The 21,618-nt window shown below is 55.3% G+C and overlaps 2 protein-coding genes across 3 annotated transcripts in view; both read right to left on the reverse strand.

Moving 5' to 3' along the window:
- Nucleotides 1–3,125: 3,125 nt before the first annotated feature.
- On the reverse strand, nucleotides 3,126–8,363 carry IRAK1 (interleukin-1 receptor-associated kinase 1). Its single transcript, XM_006877229.1, has 14 exons — nucleotides 8,228–8,363; nucleotides 7,976–8,143; nucleotides 7,732–7,863; nucleotides 7,558–7,640; nucleotides 7,225–7,413; nucleotides 7,067–7,131; nucleotides 6,863–6,977; nucleotides 6,157–6,275; nucleotides 5,713–5,920; nucleotides 5,460–5,525; nucleotides 4,612–4,848; nucleotides 3,806–4,145; nucleotides 3,423–3,566; nucleotides 3,126–3,181 (listed from the first exon to the last, which is right to left on the reverse strand). Exons 1-14 carry the CDS (start codon nucleotides 8,361–8,363, stop codon nucleotides 3,126–3,128), a joined length of 2,058 nt encoding a protein of 685 aa, XP_006877291.1.
- Nucleotides 8,364–16,478: 8,115 nt separating this feature from the next.
- MECP2 (methyl CpG binding protein 2 (Rett syndrome)) overlaps nucleotides 16,479–21,618 on the reverse strand; it is a 77,782-nt gene continuing 72,642 nt past the window's right edge. For both annotated transcript variants that reach the window (XM_006877196.1, XM_006877197.1), the window contains 2 exons: nucleotides 18,607–18,957; nucleotides 16,479–17,693 (listed from right to left, as the gene is read on the reverse strand). In XM_006877196.1, coding sequence (XP_006877258.1) covers nucleotides 16,613–17,693; nucleotides 18,607–18,957 — 1,432 coding nt within the window. In that variant the 3' untranslated portion in view covers nucleotides 16,479–16,612. The remainder of the gene's footprint in view (nucleotides 17,694–18,606; nucleotides 18,958–21,618) is intronic.

Raw genomic sequence — 21,618 nt, forward strand, 5'->3', positions numbered from 1 at the left:
GAAATTGTAAGACAATGGTGAGCAAAAGGCCAGGAAAGTTGTGCACCTGCTCCTTCTTCAGGGGGCTTCACTGGGAAACTTGGCCCCCTCCACCCTACACCTCTGACCTTGCCCCTTCAGACTTCTTGTTGTCCCCAAACTCAAAGAACATTGAAAAGGAACACGCCTAAAGTCCCCGAAAGATGCCCAAACCGCCGTTTTGTTGAGTAAATGGACGAGCGCAGTATTCTCCGGGGACAGGTTAGAGAGATGTAGAGAGACCTAGACCCAGAAACAAGAGCTTCACATTTCGATTTTTGTTTAATTTGGGTTTCTATGACTTTGTAGCAATACTTTTTCACTTATCCTCATACACACCAGGGGGCTTCAAAAAGTTCGGAGAGAAATGGAATTCAAAGATGTTGTAATTTGTCTGTGAGCTTTGTTTCTGTACGAACTACAATAAATGCACTTTAAATATAAAGATGCAGAGAAGTGAGAAGGAGGGAATGGGAAAAGTTACGCCACAAAACAAGCAAACCCGTAAGCATCAGCTACCTTCATACCAGACAAAGCAGATTTTAGAAGGAATATTGCCAGAGATGAAGAAGACCATTTCATAGTAATAATAAAAGGGTCAGTACCTCCGGAACATGTAAAAATCCGAAATGTATATACACCTAGTAAAAGAGCTTGAATACGTGATACAAAATGTGACAAAATGAAGAGAAAGACACAGGCCTTCACTTTTCTCTCAGTCTACCCGTCAGATTGAGCGACTAAGCAGCCAGAAAATCAGCAAGGACGCCAGACCTGAGTAAGACAATCAAGCAACTGACTACCATGGGCCGCACACGCCACCCAACTGCCGAGCACACATTCATCATACCAAACCATCCACGAGGTTAGAAAACAAGTTCTGAAGAAATGAGACACGTAACAACACACTTGTAAGTCAGTCACTGATCAAAGAAGACATCGGGAGGAAATAGAAAAATATTACATGGTTATGAATGCTAACGAAGATAGATCATATCCAAGCATGCAGGACGCAGGGAAAGCTGTGTGCAAGGGGGGGGAAAAGGCCTAAAATTATCTATGGTTACACCTACAGAAGCTGGAAAAAGAGAAGCAAATGGAACCCCAAGTAAATAAAAGACCGGAAATGACAAGGAGTTGAAATCAACAAAAAAGACAACGGAACAGGAAAACCAACACTGGTTCTTTGAAACTATCAAGAAAACGGACAAATCCTTACTTCGGCTGATGAAGTAAAAAAAGCAGCAGTGATAATAAGGGAATGTTATTATATTTTAGGCCAATTCAAGACAAAATGGACAAATAAAATTCCAGGTTTAGGTGGCTCCACTGGCGAAGTCTGTCACACATTTAGAGACGTCACATTAAGCACACACAAACCTTTTAAGAACATGAGAGGAGAAAGGAAGTTTCCTCCCTACCGCACGAGGCTGGCACCCTGACAGAAGAGATTGCTGGAAGCGGCAGACCAGTATTCCTCAGACGCAAATTCTCAACAATATCAGCGGATGGAATCCAGCGATCTGCAGAAGGGTGATGCATCACACTAAGTGGCACCATCTCTCAGAAATTCAAGGTTGATTGAGCATTTGAAAATCAGTGTGGTTCACCACACAGAGTGAAGATGAAAAATCTCATGGTCATCTCGACAAGACGCAAAAACCGCACTGAAAACCTTTCCCTCCTCCCCTCCCTTCAACAACCATCCATAATTAAAATGCTCAATTCGTTTATTAAGCTTCTTGCACCTGATCAAATACATTCCTGAAAATCACACTGTTAACATCTTACTTCACGGTGAAAGATGCCACTCTTCTTCACCTAAGACTACGAACAAGGTAGTGAAGTACACTCTCACGACTTGTGATCACCACTTTACTGGAGGTCTTGGCCAGTGTACTCAGGCAAGAAAAAGCAGCAAAAGGCACACAGATTGAAAAGGAAGCAAAAGTGTGTTTATTTGCAGATGAAACAATCACATAGATGCTACGGAATCTGAAGTCAACTAAAATGCATTCAAGTGAGGTCACAGGGTACAAGGTCAAGTACATACTACAAATGAAGTATTGGAAAATGAAATTCAGATGCCATTTAGAACAGACCCAAAGCAACAGGACTGCCCTAGGGAAACTGTTAATGCCCACGGGAAAGTCCTGTTCAGTAGCAGCACTGGGGAGCTCGGGTTTCTGGTTGGACAGTCAAGAGTCTTGAGATGAAAAGCAACGCTTTCAGTCCACAAATTCCACAAGTCTAGTCAGAGATCCAATATCAAAGATTTTATTACTCAAGGACAACTTGGACTTCACCGCTGTTTCATGGGGGCTTGTAGTGTGACTTAGGACAGTGGACACAAAATCCTCGTAAGCCTGTGCTACAGCCTGGGGCTACTTTCTAAGCCATCCGAGAGGACACGAAGTCAAAGAAAACGTGTGATGAACGTTTTCTCTGGGAAAATGCTTCCCCTCCCACGCGGCCTTGTTCCCTCTTGGGGATTCTCACTCTTCAGGCAGTTCTGAGGCTTGGGTCCAGCTGGAGCCCCTCTGTAGGGGAGCTGGAGCCCCTCTGCTTGGGCAGTGCCCCTCTGTAGCCATCAGTGCCTGGGCTGGAAGCTGAACCTCTGCCTGTGGCAGTCTGGAGCACCCAGGGATGCTGTTGAAGGCTGGGGCTTGCAGGCACGGGCCGGATTTGGGGTGGGGGTGTTGCCGGGTTGGGAGGAGGGCTAGGGGAAACTCAGAACGCCTCCTACTTACAAGTGACTGAGCCATAGGACAGCCACACTGCAACTTTCCACATTTCCCACTATTCTTCAGTCCACAGGTGGCTAGGTGCCTGCTCTCCCTCACCCCACTGCAGAGGCACCCTGCTTCTCCTGGGCCTGCTGAAGCAGCCACCTCAGGCCTGCACCCTCCCCCGCCCCCCCTTGTGACTCTGTACACAAGACCCAAAACCTGATCGATGGCTCGGCCAGCTGAGCCCTGCCTGTGACCACCCCGTCTCCTTCTGGAGACAGATGGCGGCCCCACGAGCTGCCACATGCTCGCACACCTTGAGAACTTCCAACCATAAGAAATCAGACTTCTGCCTTTGGCCTCGGCCTGTGTGCATGCTCAGCTCTGAAACTCATCACTCTCTTCGGGTCCCTGTCTCTCCACAGACCCCAGGCCTAGAGAAGGAGGAGGGGACGTCACTCAGGCGGCAGGTGGCAGCTGCCTACTGCGTCACCACCGGGGCCATTTTCTGGAACTGAGACTGTTTCTAAGAAGCAGCTCTTCAAATAACACCTGGGATGGAAAGTTCTGACTGGGTTCCCTGGGTTCAGGAGGCAACAGGAGGGGGGAGGGATGCTGAAGTCCACAGGAGAAGGGAGGACGCTCCCGAGCGGGGGTCCCGAGCGGGGTGAGTACCTGGCAGGGAGCTGGAGGATAGCAACTGTAGACTGTCCAACACTCCATCTTCATACAGGGCCAGTTTCTGCACCATCTTCTGCCGGGCTCGGTTGATGACGATGCGTGGCGATTCAGAAGATGCGACGCTGCCCACTGGTGATCCTGAGGCAGAGCGCCCTCTTAGCCCCCGGGGCTTTCCCTAGAACTCGTGGCTGACCCGTGCGGCCCTGGCCTAGCTCCCCACACCTGCACATACACTGAAAGTCCTCCACGCCCTCTTGGCTGTCCCTGGTGAGATCAGACCATGGTGTGGGCCTCTCTCTAAGGCTGGCCTCCCACTCACTAGGAACAGATGGGGCTCAGCTTTAGCCTGGGAGGAGGACGACCCTGCTTTCAGCTACCTTCCAAGGCTGTGGGCCAGGATCCTGGGCTGCTCCCCAAGCGTGACTCTCTGCTGGTACCCGCAGCCTGCGTGCAGTCCGTCAACCTGAAGGGTCCAGGGCTGCGTGGGGGGAGGCTTGGGGTCAAGTGCCAGGAGCATAGGGCCCCGGAGACGCCTGCTATGCTCTCGTCGCTCTCCACGGGCTGACCTGCTGGCGGCTCAGGAGCACCCCTATCCGTGGCCGTGCTGCTGGTAGACACATAAGAGTTCTCCTGCGGGGACGGGGGGCTGCGGCCAGTGACCTCAGACTCCAGGGCCGGCCCTGCTGCTGCCTGCAGTTTCTCCAGCGTCTCGTACACCTGCAGGGCAAAGGTCTAACCATGAGTCTGCTCCAGACTGTCCATGTCACCAGGAACCCAAGGACCGAGAAAGGCTGTTCTACTTTCAACTGTCAGCAGCGGGGGACAGATGAGTTCAGGGAGAGAACAGAAAAATGCAGATGCAGTGGCCCCATGCTCCCAGCAGGGGGTGCAGTGGAGGCCCTCTGTCCCAGCTGTGGACTGCTGTTTAGAAACTCCTAGAGGCCTAGGAGCTCTGGTAGCGTAGTGGTTACGAATCGGGCTGCGAACCTTAAGGTCAGCGGTTCGAAACTATCAGCCGCTCCGCGGGAGAAAGATGAGGCTTTCTACTCCCGTAAAGATTTACACCCTCGGAAACCTTGTACAGGGTCGCTATGGGTCGGACCCGACTCGATGGCACTTAACAACAACAACAACAAGAGGCCTAGCAGGCAGTGTGGTCGGCTCACTGGGGGGGCAGGCCTACCTGGGTCATGGGGGGCCGTCTCTTGGCCCTGCGGTGCAAACAGCAGCAGACCAGCTGGCCCAGGGGCAGGCCTAGCTCAGAGGGGCAGGGCCCGGGCCTGGGGTCCAGGTGTTTCTTGCAGATCTGGGCTGCAATGGAGGCAGCCCAGGTGTTCGAAGCCAGACCGGTCTGAGTGGTGGTGTGGGCACCTTTCAGGGTCACCCCGGCCTCCTCCGCCTCCTCTTCTATCAGGTCCTTCTGTGGGACAGACACAGTGAGCCATGTGCACATCACCTATGGCTTCCCATGCATTCGGCGAACCTTCAGTGGGTGCCAAGCCTGGTTCTTGGCCCTGAGATTCCGGGGGGTTGGGACAGAGACAGGCTGCTAGGTTCCGGCCATGTAAGCAGTGGGGAGGTATCCCTAGGACTACAGCATGGACAAGCGTTGAGGGCACAGCTCGGTGGACGGGTGAGGAAGGTCAAGGAGTCTGTGTAGGTTGGGGGTGTGCAGAGGGGCAGCTAGGCCACACACGGAGCAGGAAAGAATACGGGTGTGATGGCCGGGGCCATTGAGAGTCCCCGCAGAGACCCCAGGAACGAGGGCCACGTCCAGAACAGACACTGGCAGAGCCCACCGTGGGCCCGTCACATGTCCTTAAGTCTGGTTCGTAAACAGGGAAACAGGGCCCAGTGAGGAGCAGGGACTTGATCCCAGGTCTGCCCCCTACTGGATGACCCGTGAACCCCCACTCTCCTGGTCAGGCCCGATAAGTCTACAGTGGTCCAGGGCACTTGGACTAGCTGCCCAGGCGTTGTCCGCTTTCCGGATCACCCTACCTCCTAGGGCCATCCTGGGAGCTGGCTCACCAGATATTTGGTCTCGGGTCCCTGTGTCCGCACAGCCCTCTGGCCTGTCAGGGTCTCCAGCACCACCTGGGAAGAGAGCAAACAGCAGTTGAGCAGTGATTTGTGCCCAGAAGGGGTCTCTGGGTGGACACCACGGCATGCTCGGGGATGACAGGGGCCTGACCCTCGGACACACAGATGAGCATGGTCCCTTGTCAGCAGGGAAGAGCCAGGGGGAGAATGGGACCAAAAGTGAAGACAAGATGCAGCTTACCACCCCAAAGCTAAAGGTGTCGGTTTCCACAGCCAGCTTCCCTGTCTTGACGTACTCCTCGGGCAGGTAGGCTAAGGTGCCCCGCACTGTCCGGGTCCGGGCCACGGTGCTGCTCTGACCTGGGCGGAGGCTGGTAAAGCGGCTGAAACTGGCGAGGCCGAAGTCTCCGAGCTTGGGCAGCAGTCTCTCATCCAGAAGGACGTTGGAGCTGCGGAGAGGAGAGGAGAGAGAGGAGGCCGCCCGGCCCCAGTGTCCTTCCACACCCACCTGGTCAGACCCAGTAAAACCAAAGGGCCCTTGGAGCAGAGGGTGGGGCAGCCAACAGGCCCCAAACAGCCTTGGCCTCCATCTGACAGGTCTCAGGGCGGGTCCGTCCCCTGAGGTGAGAAGGCGGGAGGCTGGGGTGCACTGTCCCCCTAGGTCCCGGGCTGTGCACCTCCTCACCTCTTGACATCTCCATGCACGAGGCTGGGGCTGTCCTGGTGTAAAAACTGAATCGCCCGGGCTGTGCCCACGAGGATGTCCATTCGCTGAGGCCAGGTAAGAGGGGTGCAGGCCTGGGTCTGGAGGGCAGAGGAGACATGGGGAAGCAGCCATGAGCCCTCCTGCTCCTTGAGGCCGTTCTTCCCTGACCTGCCACCATTGAGTGACCCCCTGTAACGGAACAGACTATCACTTCTTTCTTCCATGGGGTGGTGGCTGGGCTTGAACTGCCGATCCTGCAGTTAGCAGCCCAGTGCTTAATTCACTGTACCACCAGGGTTCCTGCTTCTGGAAAAAGGGTCAAATCTCCAGGATCCACTTTAGAAAGGGGGTGAAGTTCACTTGAAAAGCTGTTCCGGGTCTGTTTTCCCAAGGCCCTGAAGTCCCCTTTCCTCAAGGCTGTCTTGTGCTTGTGTGTGCCCCTCTCTGTCCCCCAGAAGCCGACAACTGCCCACAGAGGAGGTCCTTCAGAGGCAGAAACTGGACTGGCGATGCTCTTGCAGGAATCCCCCTCCTGAAAGGCGGTGGGCCCAGCTCCTGGAGGCGCAGGCAGGGCCAGGCCCAAGTGGAGAGTGCCCAGGCAGCCACCTTGGGGCAGCCCCGAGCTGCGGGTCCAGTCCTGTGTGCCACAGGCTGGGCTTGTGGGTCAGCCCTGGCAGGGGGCTACCTGGAGGTGTAGCCAGTCTTCCAGGGAGCCATTGGGTAGGAAGCCATAGACCAGGCAGTAGAAGTTGCTCTGAGCACAGTAGCCGGCAAAGTCCACGATGTTTGGGTGACGAAACCTGCCCGACAAAGCAGGGGTGCTGAGAACCAGGCCCTGGGCCCCACCACACTGCCCCCTGGCACAGCCCTGGGGATGGCGGCCGCTCACCGGGACAGCTGCTCCACCTCGGTCAGGAAGCTCTGTGTCACCGTACTCCATTCCAGGTCCGCCTCCTGGAGCCCCAGCGTTAGGAAGGAGGTGGGGTGAGGCTCGGCAGCTCGGCTGCCTGGCCACTCCCACTGCCACCTGTCCCCTGACACACCTACCTCCTTCAACCTCTTCACAGCGTACACCGTGTTCCTCATAACCGCCCGGTACACGCAACCAAAGCCACCCTCGCCAATCTTGAGCTCCTCCGAGAAGTTGCGGGTGCCCTGAACCACCTCCGGAAAGGGCCAGCAGAATGGGGCCGGGTGGGCCCCCTGCAGGAAGGCCAGCGGACCCTCTGGACTCACCTGTGGGTAGAGACACTGCAGGTGGGCTCCTCTATGCCCCCCCACCCCCAGCAGCTACCTCCCAGCCTGGGGTGCTGCAGTGCACAACAGGCTCCAGTGTATCCTCCTTACTTGGAACCGCCCCTGAGAGCAAGGGGCACCTACCTCTGCAGAGGAAAGGGCTGGCGATGGCGGTGCTGGCGGGGGACAGGCAGAGTGGTCTGCGGGGCCAAAGCTGGGCCCGGACCCTGGATGGGTCTGAGAGTCTGGAAGAGTGAGGGGCTACGGTCAAGGTGCCCCTTCTCTGAACCCGGTGTGACCAGCAGTCCCAGCTCTTACCTGGGCACAGGACGGTGGAGGCTGAGGGCTGTGACTTCCTGGGGCTCGTGGCCTCGGTGGGGACAGAGATGCTGCTGGGCCCCAGGGCTGGGCTGGTGGCGCTGGGGGATGGGAGGGGGGCAGGAGGGTGCCCTGGCGCCACAGAGAAAAGGAAGGAGGAGTGAGTGGCAGCTCCGGGGGACCGGCCTCCTCCTCCTCCGCCCGCTTGCCCCCGCTGGCCCGCCTGCCCGCCGGCGGCGCTCACAAGCCGTGATGATGTCCCGCGCACGGAGCAGCTGCAGGTGCGTCAGGATGCGCACGAGGTCGGCCACCCGGGCGTTGCGGTTGATCCAGGGCCACAGGGCGCTGGCCGTGCGCTGCCCCGAGCGCTCGCAGAGCCGAAGCTCTGTCTGGTCTCGCACGATGAGGGCCGCTGCGGGGCGGGGAGCGTCAGGTGGGCAGCAGCGACCTGGGGACCCCTTGCCCCCCGCCCTGGCCCGCACCCGCCGCCACCCACCAAACTGGCACCAGTCGGCGGGCTCCAGGGCGTCCATCACCTTGTAGAAGCGGCACATGACCCAGGGCGGCACCTCGTACAAGAAGTGCTGGGCGCCGGGGGCCGCAGGGTCCCCTGGGCCCGGGCCCCCCGCCATGGCCCGCCTAGCGCCGCCGCCGGGCCGAGGCCTCTGGGGCCTCTCGGGGCCACGGCGAGAGCGGGCCTCGGCCGGCCAGATCGACATTCACTGACTCACTTCCCCTTTAAGTCGCCTCGTGCGACGCCCGGCGGGGCGGAAGGGGCGGTGCCCGACCCCGCCGCCATTTCGGCCGTCGCCGCGCGCCTCGGCCACACGGAGGCGCCCGCGTCCGGCCCCCCGGCCGGAGCCCGCGCGCCCAGAGGCTGGAAGCCCGGTGGCGTCTTGTTGGGGCGGTCAGTAGAGCGGGCCTCCAGGCGGAGGGGACGAAGACGTGCGCTTCCGGCAGCAGGCGCACAGGGCTGGCGAGTCGGCTCAGACTCCTAGCAACCCTGTATGGGGCCTCCAAGGTGGTTTGAACCGCCGACCTTGCGGTTAGCATTTCAGTGTTGATCCAATAGTGCCACACCAGGACTCCCAACAGGGTCCAGTATGTTCCAGAAAGAGGGAGTGCCTCCAGGGAGCTGAACCGGCCTCTGGGGAAGCCATTTGGCAGTCCCGTGAATAAGTTTGGACTGTATTTGGTAGGTGGAAGCCAGCTAGAGCTCGGAACATTAAGGGGTCAGCTGTGTGTCTAGGAGAGTCCCCTGGCTCGATGTCCCTATCCTTCAAGCCCTGCTGCAGCAGGTGTTGGCTCTGGGCAGTGCCCTCCACCTCCCTTTTCCGGGGCACCTCAGTCCCTTTAGCTCTGGGGCAGGACCGCAGGGTCTGGTTTTCCCCAGACCCACTGCCATCCAATGGATTCCAACTCAGTGACCCAGGAGGACAGGGTAGAATTGCTTTCTGGGGTTTCTGAGGCTGAAACCCAGCGGAGCTGCTGGTGGATTGGAACTGCCCGGCTTAGTAGCCCTACACTTCACCTGCTGTGCCTTTCCCCCCAGGTACCAGCACATAACTGTGACTTCTTAGTCACATATGTGTCCCATGCCCACTCTCCCATTGTGTCCACCCTGGTTTTCTGGCATTCCCCACTGCCCTTCTTTGCTTATACCTTTCCAGGGTCCTGAGGCCCTCTGATGGGGTCCCAGTCCCTTTGTGTACCACAAATGGCTGTCACAACATGGTCACTGTGCAGCCCTTATTGCGAACCTTCTCCATAGAGTCATTCAGCACTGCAAGATTGCCGTTGGTAATCACTTTGTCTGGCACTTTCTCCTGGTCCATCAGGCCCTGGCAGCAGTGGAGACCTCCCCACGCCTGGGCGGGACTTGCCTGGAGTCCACAAGTGGTTCTCACCACTTCACTCAGCTACCACCCAGTTAGATGGGGAGACTCCAACCATATAGGGCAGGCCCTTATTTAGGCTGGCTTCTCTAACAGTCAGTAGTAGCTGTTCCTGCCCCTTCTCTATCCCAACTCCAAAGGGCTGTTACCAGCAGCCCCCAACCCCACCGTGCCTCTCCCCAGGGTCTACAGCTGCTCCTGGTCACTTCCACAGGTCGTCAGGGTCTGACATCAGCTCCTGAAGAGTCTGGGTCCTTTGGTTCACATTCAGAGCCAGCATGTGAGCGCTTGTGTGTCTGAGTGTGCAGTGAGTGCCCTAAGGCACCAGAGGGGCTGGGGGTGAAGGAACAGGTCTGTGCTGTGGGGGCAGGAAACCCGGGAGGGGCTCCCAGGCATGGACGTGCCCACCCCCAGTTCCTGTGCTGCAACAAGAAACGGTGTCTGGCCAAGACGGCTCAGGACATGGAGCACCCTGAAGAGGCAGGCAGCGAGGCCCAAGGGTAAAGTGGGCGTCCCTTCCTTGCCACCCCAGTTGCCTGAGAGCGCGGTCCATGTGATGACCTGAGAGGGGACTGCTGTCTTACAATGAAAGCCCAGACCTTGAGTCACTTTCACAGAGAGATTTATCGAGAATGCTAACAGCACAGGATACAGTACTTCCCAACAAAAGGTGCAAACGCGTCACTTAGAAAGGCATGCTGAGTAGTCTTTGCTTCACATGTATTAAAAAACTTACAAAAATAAAATAAAACTGCGTGCTGCCCATCTTTTCAAATAGTAAAAGAACCTTATGAAAAAATCACTGGGTTTTACAACAAAAGACACAAACGGACATTTTTATGTAAATTTATAAGGCAAACTCTTTATATAATAAATAGGTTCCAGGGATTCCGTGGGGGTGTTTTTTAAACGTATACAGGTACATTCAGACAGGTTTACTGAAATGGTACAAATTTCCTTAATAAATTGCCTTTTGTTTTTAAATATATCAGTGCTTTCAGTCATTTGGCTATACACAAAGAACCTTTTTTATTTTTTAACACTACAAAAAAGCAATCAATATATTTTTTTTAAAACGACCTACTTATTTCTAAAGTAATTGTCCCAAAACACAAAAATCGAAGGTGAATGCCATCAAAGCTTGAGAAACTTTTCCTGCTAAGCCTGCCCTAGATGGCCCCTGAATGCGTCCCCAAACCTTGGATGGGCCCTGCTGTCACTAGCAACACTGTCCCCAGTTGTCTGGGCTGGGGTAGATCCTAGCCCCTCCCCACCTCCATGACCAGGAATCTTAGCTTTTCTAAGGGGGCCTGCCTGGCACAAATGTGTCCCATGAGCCCCAGTGTCTACAGCAGGGCAACGGCTTCTCGAAGAGGAATTGTTTCCTCTGCTCCACATTGTGCGGTCTGCTGATCACCCTTGAACAGGGTGGAATGGAGACCTCATATCAGTGTTGTGCATAAGAGCAAGGTGGGGAGGGACAGCATGTCTATAATGGTAACTTCCGTGGGGACCCGCCTTGGGGATGAACGTCCCTAACGCCCGGTCTGTTTAGGAGCAACTTCGGGCTGGGAGCATTCACCTCCCGGTCCAGCCTGGCCAGTCCTCCTCGGAGCTCCTCCTTTGCCCATCCACTCTCCTTCCCTTCTGGCTACCCTCGCAGAAAGGCAACCCGATTTCTCCTTAAAAATAATGAGACGTTAGTAATCTAAGGGTGGGGGTGAAGCCAAAAGAATCCACTGGGTTTTACACCTAACGGGTTTGCTCTTGGAATGGCCCTGGGCTCTTCGGGCTTGACTTCTGGGAGGAGGGGAGGGGGACAGGTTAGCGTTGACCTGGGCAGAGGGTCGGTCATCTCTGCAGATTTCCCCAAACTGAGGAAAAGGTAGCCCCTCCCATCTCAGTCACCAGCCCCCTCCCTCCGACTTTTGCTTGTTGGTAAAGAAAAGATGTCTCTGGAACAATTACTTTAAACATGGTTACAATACAGACTTCAGTTCAAACACCCACCCAAAACGACACAAATAGAGAAGCCTCAACACCACAGTTCAGAGGACCAGGAGGATGTCCCATGTCTGGAACACAAAAAGGAAAAATCAAATCCAAACCGAACCCAAACCGAACCCCCCTCCCAGAAAGACCAGGTGAGGGCAGGGCAGGGAGGAGAAAGGGGCGCAAACACAGCACACGCTACAGTGTCGGGTTCCACGACCCGGCCCGAGGACAGGGCTCAGTACGTGGTTAGTAACAGTCCTGGTCATATTTGGTCATATATTCATCAACTACTGACTCTGGAGCGGCTGTTATTGAAGTGGAAATAAACTCAAAAAGAATAAACAGGTGACCATGGAAGGTAGCCAGGGAAGGAACCAGGTTCAAGTTCTGTGACCCTGTTTGCACCCACCGTCATCCTCCCCAGAAACACTGAATGGGGGCCTCTTCAGTCGGTGGGGCTAGAGGACCCATGGGGGTTAACACATGTGCTGACTTCACTCTGGTCAAAAAGCACATGCCCCGACACATGGGGCTATCCAGCTGGGAGTCATCTTCTGGCTTCCTCCCCCACCCGGCTAATACTGCACACTGGCGGGGGAGGGGGTGGGGTGGGGTGGGGTACAGCCAGTTCCTCTCGGGAGCTTGGGCCTCACCAGCAGCAGTGGCACAGGGATGGAAGCAATGGCCCTGGTGGTTAGATAGCTCTCTGCTTTGGAAGAACAAGTTTCTGGATTTTGTGTTGTGTTTTTTGGTGTTTTTACTTACTTAAAAAACAGGATCAAAAAGAACTGTTTCAGCTAACCTCTCTAGCAGATATTGCTCATGAAGAGTTACAAAAGCAAATGCAAGTCCTGGAGGCTTCTCCCCTCCGTTCCTGGGCCCACCGACTCCCCACACCGATCACCGCCCGTGGGCTCCAGGCCCCCCGTCCCCCCCGCCAGCGGACTCTACTCCGGAGTGCCCTGGACAAGGGAGCTTCGGCCATGTCAGGAGTACAGCAGCCCGGGTTCGGCCCAGGGCCGCCCTAGACACACGAGCGGGGAGAGACCACGAATCTGCTTGGACAGAAGAAGTGACCAGCAGACAGAGTTGTCGGTTTTTGTTTTTTTTTGTTTTGTTTTTTATTTTCCCTTGTCCTATGCTATGGTTATCAGAAATATTGTAATTAAGCAACAGGTACCATTTTAACAGGTCTTCTGTGTGTGGCGTCACAAGCAAAATCAGTTTATAATTGTGCAATATACAGATAGATATATCAAAATTCCACTGTTTTTTGTGTCTAGTTGGTGCATTAAATAAAAGGGACAGAAAAACTAAAGGCAAAACTAAAAAGCGAAACAAAGCCAGACTCAGGATCTAGAGCACAAGCAGCTGAGGCGGGCAGGCGGGCGACACTGTAGGAGGGTACCGCTTACCTGACCCCTTTTCTGCGGAGCTGTCTCCCAAGGTGACTTCTCAAATTGTCAGGGGGGGGGCTTCCTCCCAGGGGCTGCTCTCCTCGCACCTGTCCTGCCTCCATCCCAGGGGCCTTCTAGACCCTAAGACTGACCCCAAGGAGAGCAAGGCAGGGAAGACTGGCCTAAGTGGGGGGAGGGGTACCCGGGGGACAGGGCGCTCAACAGGCAAAAGCCTGTGCAAGTAGCCTGACTGGGCGGGGACTGCGGTGGGCTGTCAAGATGAGAGCAGGTAACAACAGACGGGGCACACCCCACCTTCCACAACCAGAGCTGGGCTCCTCTGCAAACCTCCATGCCCAACTCCAAAGGACAGGTCAGAGGTCAGCTCCCCGGGGACTGCTCACAAAGGTCCTCAGGTGGCTTCAGGCTGGAGTGCCCTTGGCCCCACCCTTCAGCCGAGCTCTCAGGCATGGCTGCAAGTAGATTGACCTCAGCACTGGGGCCAAAGTTTGCTGTGATTCTTTCAGAAATATCAACATGGACTTTTCTGCCACCTGTTTTCTAGGTTTTCCTTCTAAATCTTGAGATTCAGTCTCAGTGTTCAAATTTTCTCCTTTACTATGTCATTATAGACCCTGGAGGAGGCAGTCTCCTAGCGATTTCGAACAGTTAGTTAGACAACGCCTTTTCTAAAGCTTGACACAATCTCTAAAAGTGGAGAAAAGAACAGGTTCTTCCGAGGGTAGCTGGTTTGCTGACGGACCCCGCTGACAACACAGAGCATGGAGGCCGGGGCTGCTGACACCCTTTCTGTGGGACACCGAGCAGTCCTCATGGACCTAGCGGCCCGTCACCACCTGGTTACAGGTCAGAGGGCCCATCACTGAGAAAGGCTTTTCCGCACCCAACCTCTTTCAGGGCTCCCTCCAGAGCAACGACCTGAGGGGACAGGGGCGGGATAGGGGCAAGCTGTGTGTGCCTGGGCCCATGGAGGACCCCCTGAGCCGGGGTGGGGCACAGCTGGCAGGGCTGCCTGCACCCAGGTCACCGACTCACGGTGCCTGGACCTGAGGCAGAAGAGGAAATGGATGGAGGGGGGAAGACAGAGGGTGGAGTCCACGGAGCCTTGGGCACCAGCTGCAGCTGGGGGAACAGGGAGGGATGCTGCTGGCTGGCCTTAGGCCCCGGAGTGCCTGTCAACTCCTGACTGGGCTGCCAAGGCCCTATTGCACGGGACCAGGCATGCTGCATCAAATCCAGACCAGCCCTGAGCCATGTCTTTTCAGTGACCCACTGCACCGCGGCAAACTGGCCAGCTGTCCCTTTGAAGGTGCCCAGTGAGTGAGGCCATTATCAGAGGCCATGAGCCTTTTGTCCTCTGAGGAAGAGGAGCTCCGAAGGCCTCTGACCCTCATCAGATTGCCCAACCCACTTCCCTTGCTGGGGAGGAGTCAGAAGAGAAGCCAGAAGGTTTGACAGCAACTGCAGGCATCAGGAATCAGGCTGACAGGTTCCACTGTGGGGCTTGCTTTTATAGCATACGAAAATGGGTACAGAGAGGCTAAACAGGCCAGCTACCACTATGAACCAAACAGGGCAAACTCCCTTGTTTCTAACCATTCTGGAAGAGACAAACACTGCTTTATCTTAAGCTACTGATTGGAACTGTCAACTATGGTTCCCAACCACTAAGACTGGCAAGGAAGGGCTACATGATTTCTATGATGTTTCGCTCCTTCAGGATCACACCAGAACAAGGAAGCCGGGGACAAGAAGGGAAACACACAAGACAACACACATTTGACAGGTCACTGCAGCAGCTCACAGGTGACGTGCTTGTGGGTGTTTCTGGAAGCTACTTTGATAAGGTACTTGTCAGTTGGACAGGTTTAGATAGAAGAGACATCTCTGTAAACACAGAAAAGGATATACCAATATGATGGAGATATGCAGCTAGATAAGGACTTCCTGAACAGACAGGAGGGTACCAAAAACCAAACAAACCAACAAACAAAAAACCGCGGCAAGTCCAGCCCGAGCCCGAGCCCGAGCCCCTTACTGTCTGGCAGGCGGCAGCACAAGGAGGAGCATCTGCTAACACGTCTGCCCAAGCTGCTACTCTGGAACTGAAGATGGAACAACTTCAAGTTCAGGGTTGGAACAGTGCTTCACTCTGTCTACCTAGGAGCACAAATTCGTGTTGCTCTGTTGTTCCCTGTGGAGGCCCCGAAATGCAATGGCTAGCTCCACTTGGCTGGCTGCAGCAGAAACCAGGGCCTCTGAAGGCCTTGGAACAGTGGGTGGGCCGGGCCCGGCAAGGGGAGGGGACAGGGCAGGAAGGGGCGCATTGGCTCAGGGGACAGTGGAGCAGTGCGGCTGGCACAGAAAGGAGAAAAGAGAAGGAAAGGATGGAAGAAACCAAAGAGTGAAATGAAAGGGAAGAAACAATGAAAGGAGAGAAGAAAATACACTCAGGAAGTCCTTATAAAATCGCAGCAAACACTTAGAGTTTCGAAGCTTCGTGGGAACCCTATGTGCTAATCCCACTTGAAAACAAGCGCAGATATATACAAAGACAGGTAGCTATGAACACCGTCACTTCTGGTGGCTGGTGTGAGCAAGTGTCACCCTGGCCAAGCCAGTTTTCTCTCAGAGCATCTGTTTGTTTTAAAGTGGGAACATGAAGACTCAATAGTGCAAAGATTTCTAAGCTGTCCCTAAAGTGGTAGAATTGGAATCTAACTGGAAGAACAGTTTTCCTGCCCCGCCCAGTCCACTAGGTCCCTAACTACCAGTTGAAGACGGCCTGGAGTGACTAGGAGCTCCTCCTGCCCATTGCGCTGGGCCTGCTGTGGCCTTGGCTGGCTGCCTCCGTGGCACCCTCTGGAGGATGGCCCTGAGAGTGACCAGTACCAGCTCACCCTCAGCCATGGTCTCCTCTGGCTCAGGACTGGGGGGGACAGGGGCTACTCTTCTGTGCTGGGCAGGGTCCTGGTTGAGTTTGGAGGAGGGGCTGGCATTGGACCAGACTTGGCCCGCCATGGGTGGTCTTGCAGGGGCCGGAGCCACTTGCCACCGGGACCTGTCACTCCTGCCGTGGCTGGGAGAGGAGCGGGGGAGCTGGGGGTGCGGGCAGGAGGCAGGGGCACCAATGGCACAGAAAACAAGGGTGCTTTCTAAACTGCTTTGTTCCTAACGACCACCAGCAGTGTGCCACTCTTGCCCCTCACAGGGAAAAAGGGGTGGGTGGGAGGGCAGGTACAGGCATAGCCTAAGCAGCCTGACAAACAGCTTGTCTGGTCAGTAGGATCTGCAGCAAGCCTTGTTGAAGGAGCCTAGTTTAGAAAAGTGCAAAGCTACTTCTGGCCCTGGTTAGGTCTCCAACCTGACTGTGCTTGTCGGTTACGAAAAACATCCCAATGCTCCAACTACTCCCACCCTGAAGCCACGAAACTCTAAGTTTACTGAAAGAAAAAAAAATATTTTTTATTTCAGTGAATCGGGAAGCTTTGTCAGAGCCCTACCCATAAGGAGAAGAGACAACAGCTGCCTTTATTCTTGTGGGTTTGCTTTGTCAATCCCCTCAGTTGAAAGTCAGCTAACTCTCTCTGTCACGGGCGTCCGGCTGTCCACAGGCTCCTCTCTGTTAGGCCTCGGCATGGAGGATGAGACAATGTCTTTCCGTTCACCCTCCCCTCGGTGTTTGTACTTTTCGGCGGCGGCGGCGGGGGCAGCAGGAGCCACCGTGGGCTGAGTCTTAGCTGGTTCCTTGGGGCAGCCGTCGCTCTCCAGTGAGCCTCCTCGGGCCATCTTCTCTTCTTTGCAAAAGCTGCTGCTTAAGTCCTGAGGCTCAGGGGAGCTTTTGGGGTCCTTGGAGCTTTCGGGCTCAGGCGGGGGCAGGGGCGGCAGCGGAGCTGCGGGGGCCTTGGGGGACTCCGAGTGGTGGTGGTGGGTGTGGTGCTCCTTCTTGGGGGGCGAGGAGGTGCTGCTGCGGCCCTTGGGGCTGCTCTCCTTGCTTTTCCGCCCGGGGCTCCTGCAGGTCTTCAGCCCTCTGCCGCTCTTCTCGCCCATGGCGGACACCAACAGAGGTTTCACCACTTCCTTGACCTCGATGCTCACAGTCTCCCGGGTCTTGCGCTTCTTGATTGGGAGCACGGTCTCGTGCACAGACCGGATGGAAGACTCTTTCACCGCTTTCTTCTTGGCCTCAGCAGCGGCGGAGGCCACCACACCGCCAGGCTTCCGGCCTCGCTTCTTGGGAATGGCCTGGGGGTCGGCCTCGGCTTTCCGCTTCCTGCCAGGGCGCTTGATGACCATGACCTGGGTGGATGTGGTCGCCCCGCCCCCTTCTGCCTTGCCCCCTGCCGAGCCTTGGAAAGGCATCTTGACGAGGAGTTTGCCGGAACCCTTCTCCATGGCCCTCTTTACCTGCATGCCCTCAGACGCTGCGGCCTTGGGTCTTGCAGCGCCACTGCCTTTGGGCCGGCCCCGACCTCTGCCAGTTCCAGGAGCTTTGGGAGATTTGGGCTTCTTAGGTGGTTTCTGCTCTCGCCGGGAAGGGCTCCCTCTCCCCGTGACCGTGAAGTCAAAATCATTAGGGTCCAGGGAGGTGTCGCCTACCTTTTCGAAGTATGCAATGAGCTCCACTTTAGAGCGGAAGGCTTTGCCCTGGGGACTGGGGGGAAATGGAGAGACACAAAGAAGGATTAGCAGCTGTCCTGGCCTGGCCATATGGAGATCAGCAGCACGTAGGATGGAGCTATGACTTGTAAAACTTGCAAACACGAGCCCAGAGGAGAAGGCCAAGCCTCAGAGGATGCCCCCTCATGCCCAATCCAGCCACCCATGGGGTCAGACCACATTCTGTTGGTTGGTGACTGGGCCTGATCTGCTTCTAGAATAGTCCTCTATCTGAGCTCAGGCAAGTCGCTGAACCTCTCCTCGCAGGGTTACTCAGACATCGCCATTCACTGTATCCAGGTGCCAGCCAAGCCCCAACTGTCAAGAAACTGGCTAAGACCTAACCAACCTCTTTCAGCATCGCTCCAGCATCCCAAGCCTTCAACCAAGAGGCCAGTAAGTAGCTAAGGAATCCACGAATAATAAGGATTGAGTGTAATTAAATGAAACTACACTCAAGTGTTCTTCAAAAACTGCTATCCCTTTCTAGATCAGTCTAAGGGTATAACTGAAATGTTCATCTTCCCTGCTGCCCTGAGCTCCGATTCTGGAAGCCCCTCGGTGTCAACAGCACACACTCAACTGCCAACCAAGGCTGCACAAATAATGAAGGCATGGTTTCTCTCAGAAGCCTCACTAGAGGGCACACCCTTCCCCAAATGGACCCCAAATCACACAGAATTACACTAGACTGGATGCCACGAACTCCCTCCTTCTTCTGTCTCCCAGCAGTGACCACCGCCCCTCAATGAACATTGCAAGACTGTTCTCTGCCACCACCCCACCCCAGAGGAGGACAGGAGGAGCAGGACCTGCCCAGGGGGTTCTTACTGGAGGTCTCCCTGCCAGCCCCCCCCCCTGGAGGCAGGGCTCTGTGCTGTGCACCTGCCCACCCAGCCCCCACTTACTTGATCAAGTACACATCATACTTCCCAGCTGAGCGCCCAGATTTCCTTTGCTTCAGTTTTCGTGTCCACCCTTCTGGCAGGGTGGGGTCGTCATACATCGGTCCCCGGTCACGAATGATTGAACGCCGTTGTTTGGGGGAGGCAGAGGCCTCTGGGACGGCTGGGGCAGAACCTGCCCCTTCAGATGTTTCTGCCTTTCCGGCCTCGGCTGGCTCAGCAGAGTGATGGGCAGATGGCTGAAGAGACTCATGCTTGCCCTCTTTGTCTTCTTTCTTATCTTTCTTCAACTTCTTCAATTTCAGGGGCTTGTCCTTGTGACCCTGGAGGTCTTGGTCTTCTGACTTTTCTTCCCTGAAGTATTAAACAAGCATGTAAGAATCCCAGAGAACACACCCGTTTGCAGAAACAAGCAGCGCCAGTGGGCTGGGGTTGTCCCTCACAGGTCAAGTCGCTGGGAGGTGGGTCAACCCCTGTGTACCCTCTAGGCCCTCCCCCCCCCCCATCAGCATGCAGTGCCCAGTCAGCCCTGGCTGTCAGCCCAGCTTCTCGCTCTGTGGTTTTCTCTGATCAGACAGGCTAGGCGGCGCCACAGGAGAACCCACAGCAATGGGGACCCTACTCACGAGCAGCGCCACCTAGAGGCAGAACAAAGCCCGGCACGACGCACTGGTGAAGCCCAGGCTCTTGTACCCCCAAATGCTCCTTCCCAAGACTTGGCACCTGGAGAGGGCCAGAAGAGAGCCCTAACCGTCCCAGTGCAAACAAGACACCCTTTTGCCCAGACACTGATTAGGAGCAGCTTCTACCTTGTCAGCTTCCTGGACCATAGGGTCAGCATCTGGCTCTACTGCTAGGTCACAAAGTAGCCATCTGCAGGTGGTGTGTCAAGGCCCCAGGATCACAGCCACCTCTTAATGGCAGGCAGACCTAGGGCTTATGCTGAGGAGGTAGGAGGAAGAGCTGTGGGTTTGACAGTGGCCATAGGCTGATCTCCACAAACAGTGCCCTCCTCTAGGACTGAGCAAATGGGAAGGCCAGGCCATGCTTGCCCTGTGTCCCCAGCCGGGAAGTCTCCTTCCCTCAGGGCTTAGGGCTCTGCCCCATCTCTCTACTGAAAACCAGGACTCACTTAGCGCCTGTCAGAGCAGCATGCAATTTCTGAGTCTTAGACTCTTGATGGGAAATGAGGAAGAGACTTCGGAAGCTGACGGTGGCTGACCGACTAGGCTTTGGACCTGGCCCAACAGACAACCATGAATAAAGGATGGCAGAAGGCAGCGTGGCAGAGGGAGCCCCCAAAAAGGCTACTTTGCAGTTGTGCACAGACTAGACTCCCCACTTCCACACTATTCATAATATGATTCACAGTCTGAAAAACGGGCGGGCTTCTAGGGTCCAGGGAAGGTCTGGCTCTCTGGAGTTCTCTCCAAAGAATTTCAACAAACCCAAGCCAAGGACAAACCACAGGCCACAAGGAACTCCTGGTTAAACACAGCCAAGGATGGTGGCACCATTCCTTAGGGGTGATAGGAAGTTAGTGAGTTTGCGTTTCCAAGAATGACGAGGCTTGGATTAAAATAAGAATGACCACGGTTTCTAAACTTAGGACCTCTTTTTGTTTTCAAAGGACACGAGGTCTTGGCCGTGCTCCCTACAACACGGATGCTTAGCCTATTAGTACTTGAACACACACTGACGGGACTGCCAATGCAAGCCAGGCTCGAGCTGCAGGCAGAGGAGGAGAACCAGCCAGCTCGTGACAGAGGAGGCCCTCTTTCCTTGTGAAGGAAGCAAAAGAATCCCATACTTTGATGTTGAGCTGAAGGGCGGCTGGCCCCATGCAAACCATCCAAGCTGAGCAGGGACCACTTTGATGAGGAGGCATCACCCTGCTGCCTCCACCATCAGTGCGCAGGCCTGTGTGAGGAGTAGCAAGCCCAAGGGTATGGTCACCACTGAGAGAGGAAAACAGGGGGAAATAGGCAGGAGTTCTGGACTGAATGATGGCGTACTGGGAACCCTAACCTCCACGCCTTTGGGAACGGGCAAGTCTTTGTTCTAGGCATGAGGCAGGACTTGTGTAGGGTGTGTCTGGAGTTCATCTCATTGGAGACAGAAAAACAATCAGACAAGCTCTGGAGAGAACAGAGACGGAGGAGTAGAAGCAGGGCCCCAGTGAATGAGCCTCCTACCTGTGAGACTCAAGTGCGCTTTGTCAAAGGCAGCTGCGTAAGGTGTACTGGAACAGCACGAAAGAAGCGAGACAGCCAGCGGCTACCCCGTGTGCGCATTTGGAAAGGAGAGGCGGGCCACTGGCCCACGTGACAAATGGTTTCTTGCTGAGAGCCTACTGTGTCCAAGGGCTCAGGAGAAGACAGTGAGCAAAGAAACCTGGTTGCTGCAGTTGTCAAGGATCAAGCAGATGAATGTGTGCCGAATTCAGTAACAGCTGCGAGGACAGGTAGGTGTCCTCTAGCCGGGGCTGGACGCACTCTGGCTCAGTGGACAGGATCACATGAAGGCATCAAGGTGGTGTCAGCGCCTACGGGAGCCCACAGTCACTGAGGGTTTCTAGCTGTGTCCTAGGTGCAAAGACCTGGCTGTAAAGGGGAAGACCTAGCAATCAAGGGGCCTTGAACTTTAGCTGGTGGCACTGTGGGCTAAGCATTGGGCTGCTAGCCACAAGGTCAGCAGATGGAGCCCATCAGCTGCTCTGTAGGAGACAGTGGAGGTTTTCTGCTTCCGGGAAGACTTCCAGGCTCACAAACCCTATCTAAGCAGGGTCAGGATTGAGTGGAAACCCTCTGCACGGCACACAACAATACCAAGAGTGGCTTTAGCTACACGAGTCCCTTAATTTTCAATTGAAAAGAATTTGAGGCAAAAATGACACTGGTGGTTGTTGTTAGGTGCTGTGGAGTCGGTTCCGACCCATAGCGACCCTGTACAGGGTTTCTGAGGCTGTAAATCTTTACGGGAGCAGAAAGCCTCATCTTTCTCCCACGGAACAGC

This window comes from Chrysochloris asiatica, unplaced genomic scaffold, assembly GCF_000296735.1.
Source record: "Chrysochloris asiatica unplaced genomic scaffold, ChrAsi1.0 scaffold00445, whole genome shotgun sequence".
Taxonomy (NCBI): Eukaryota; Metazoa; Chordata; class Mammalia; order Afrosoricida; family Chrysochloridae; genus Chrysochloris; species Chrysochloris asiatica.

Coding starts and splice junctions, on each gene's coding strand:
- IRAK1 (XM_006877229.1), bottom strand. CDS start 8,363: ATGGCGGGGGGCCCGGGCCCAGGGGACCCTGCGGCCCCCGGCGCCCAG. Junction 7,414..7,557: donor CAGCCCTTTCCTCTGCAGAG/GTAGGTGCCCCT, acceptor CTCTACCCACAG/GTGAGTCCAGAGGGTCCGCT. Junction 5,526..5,712: donor ACACCTTTAGCTTTGGGGTG/GTAAGCTGCATC, acceptor CTCTCTTCCCAG/GTGGTGCTGGAGACCCTGAC.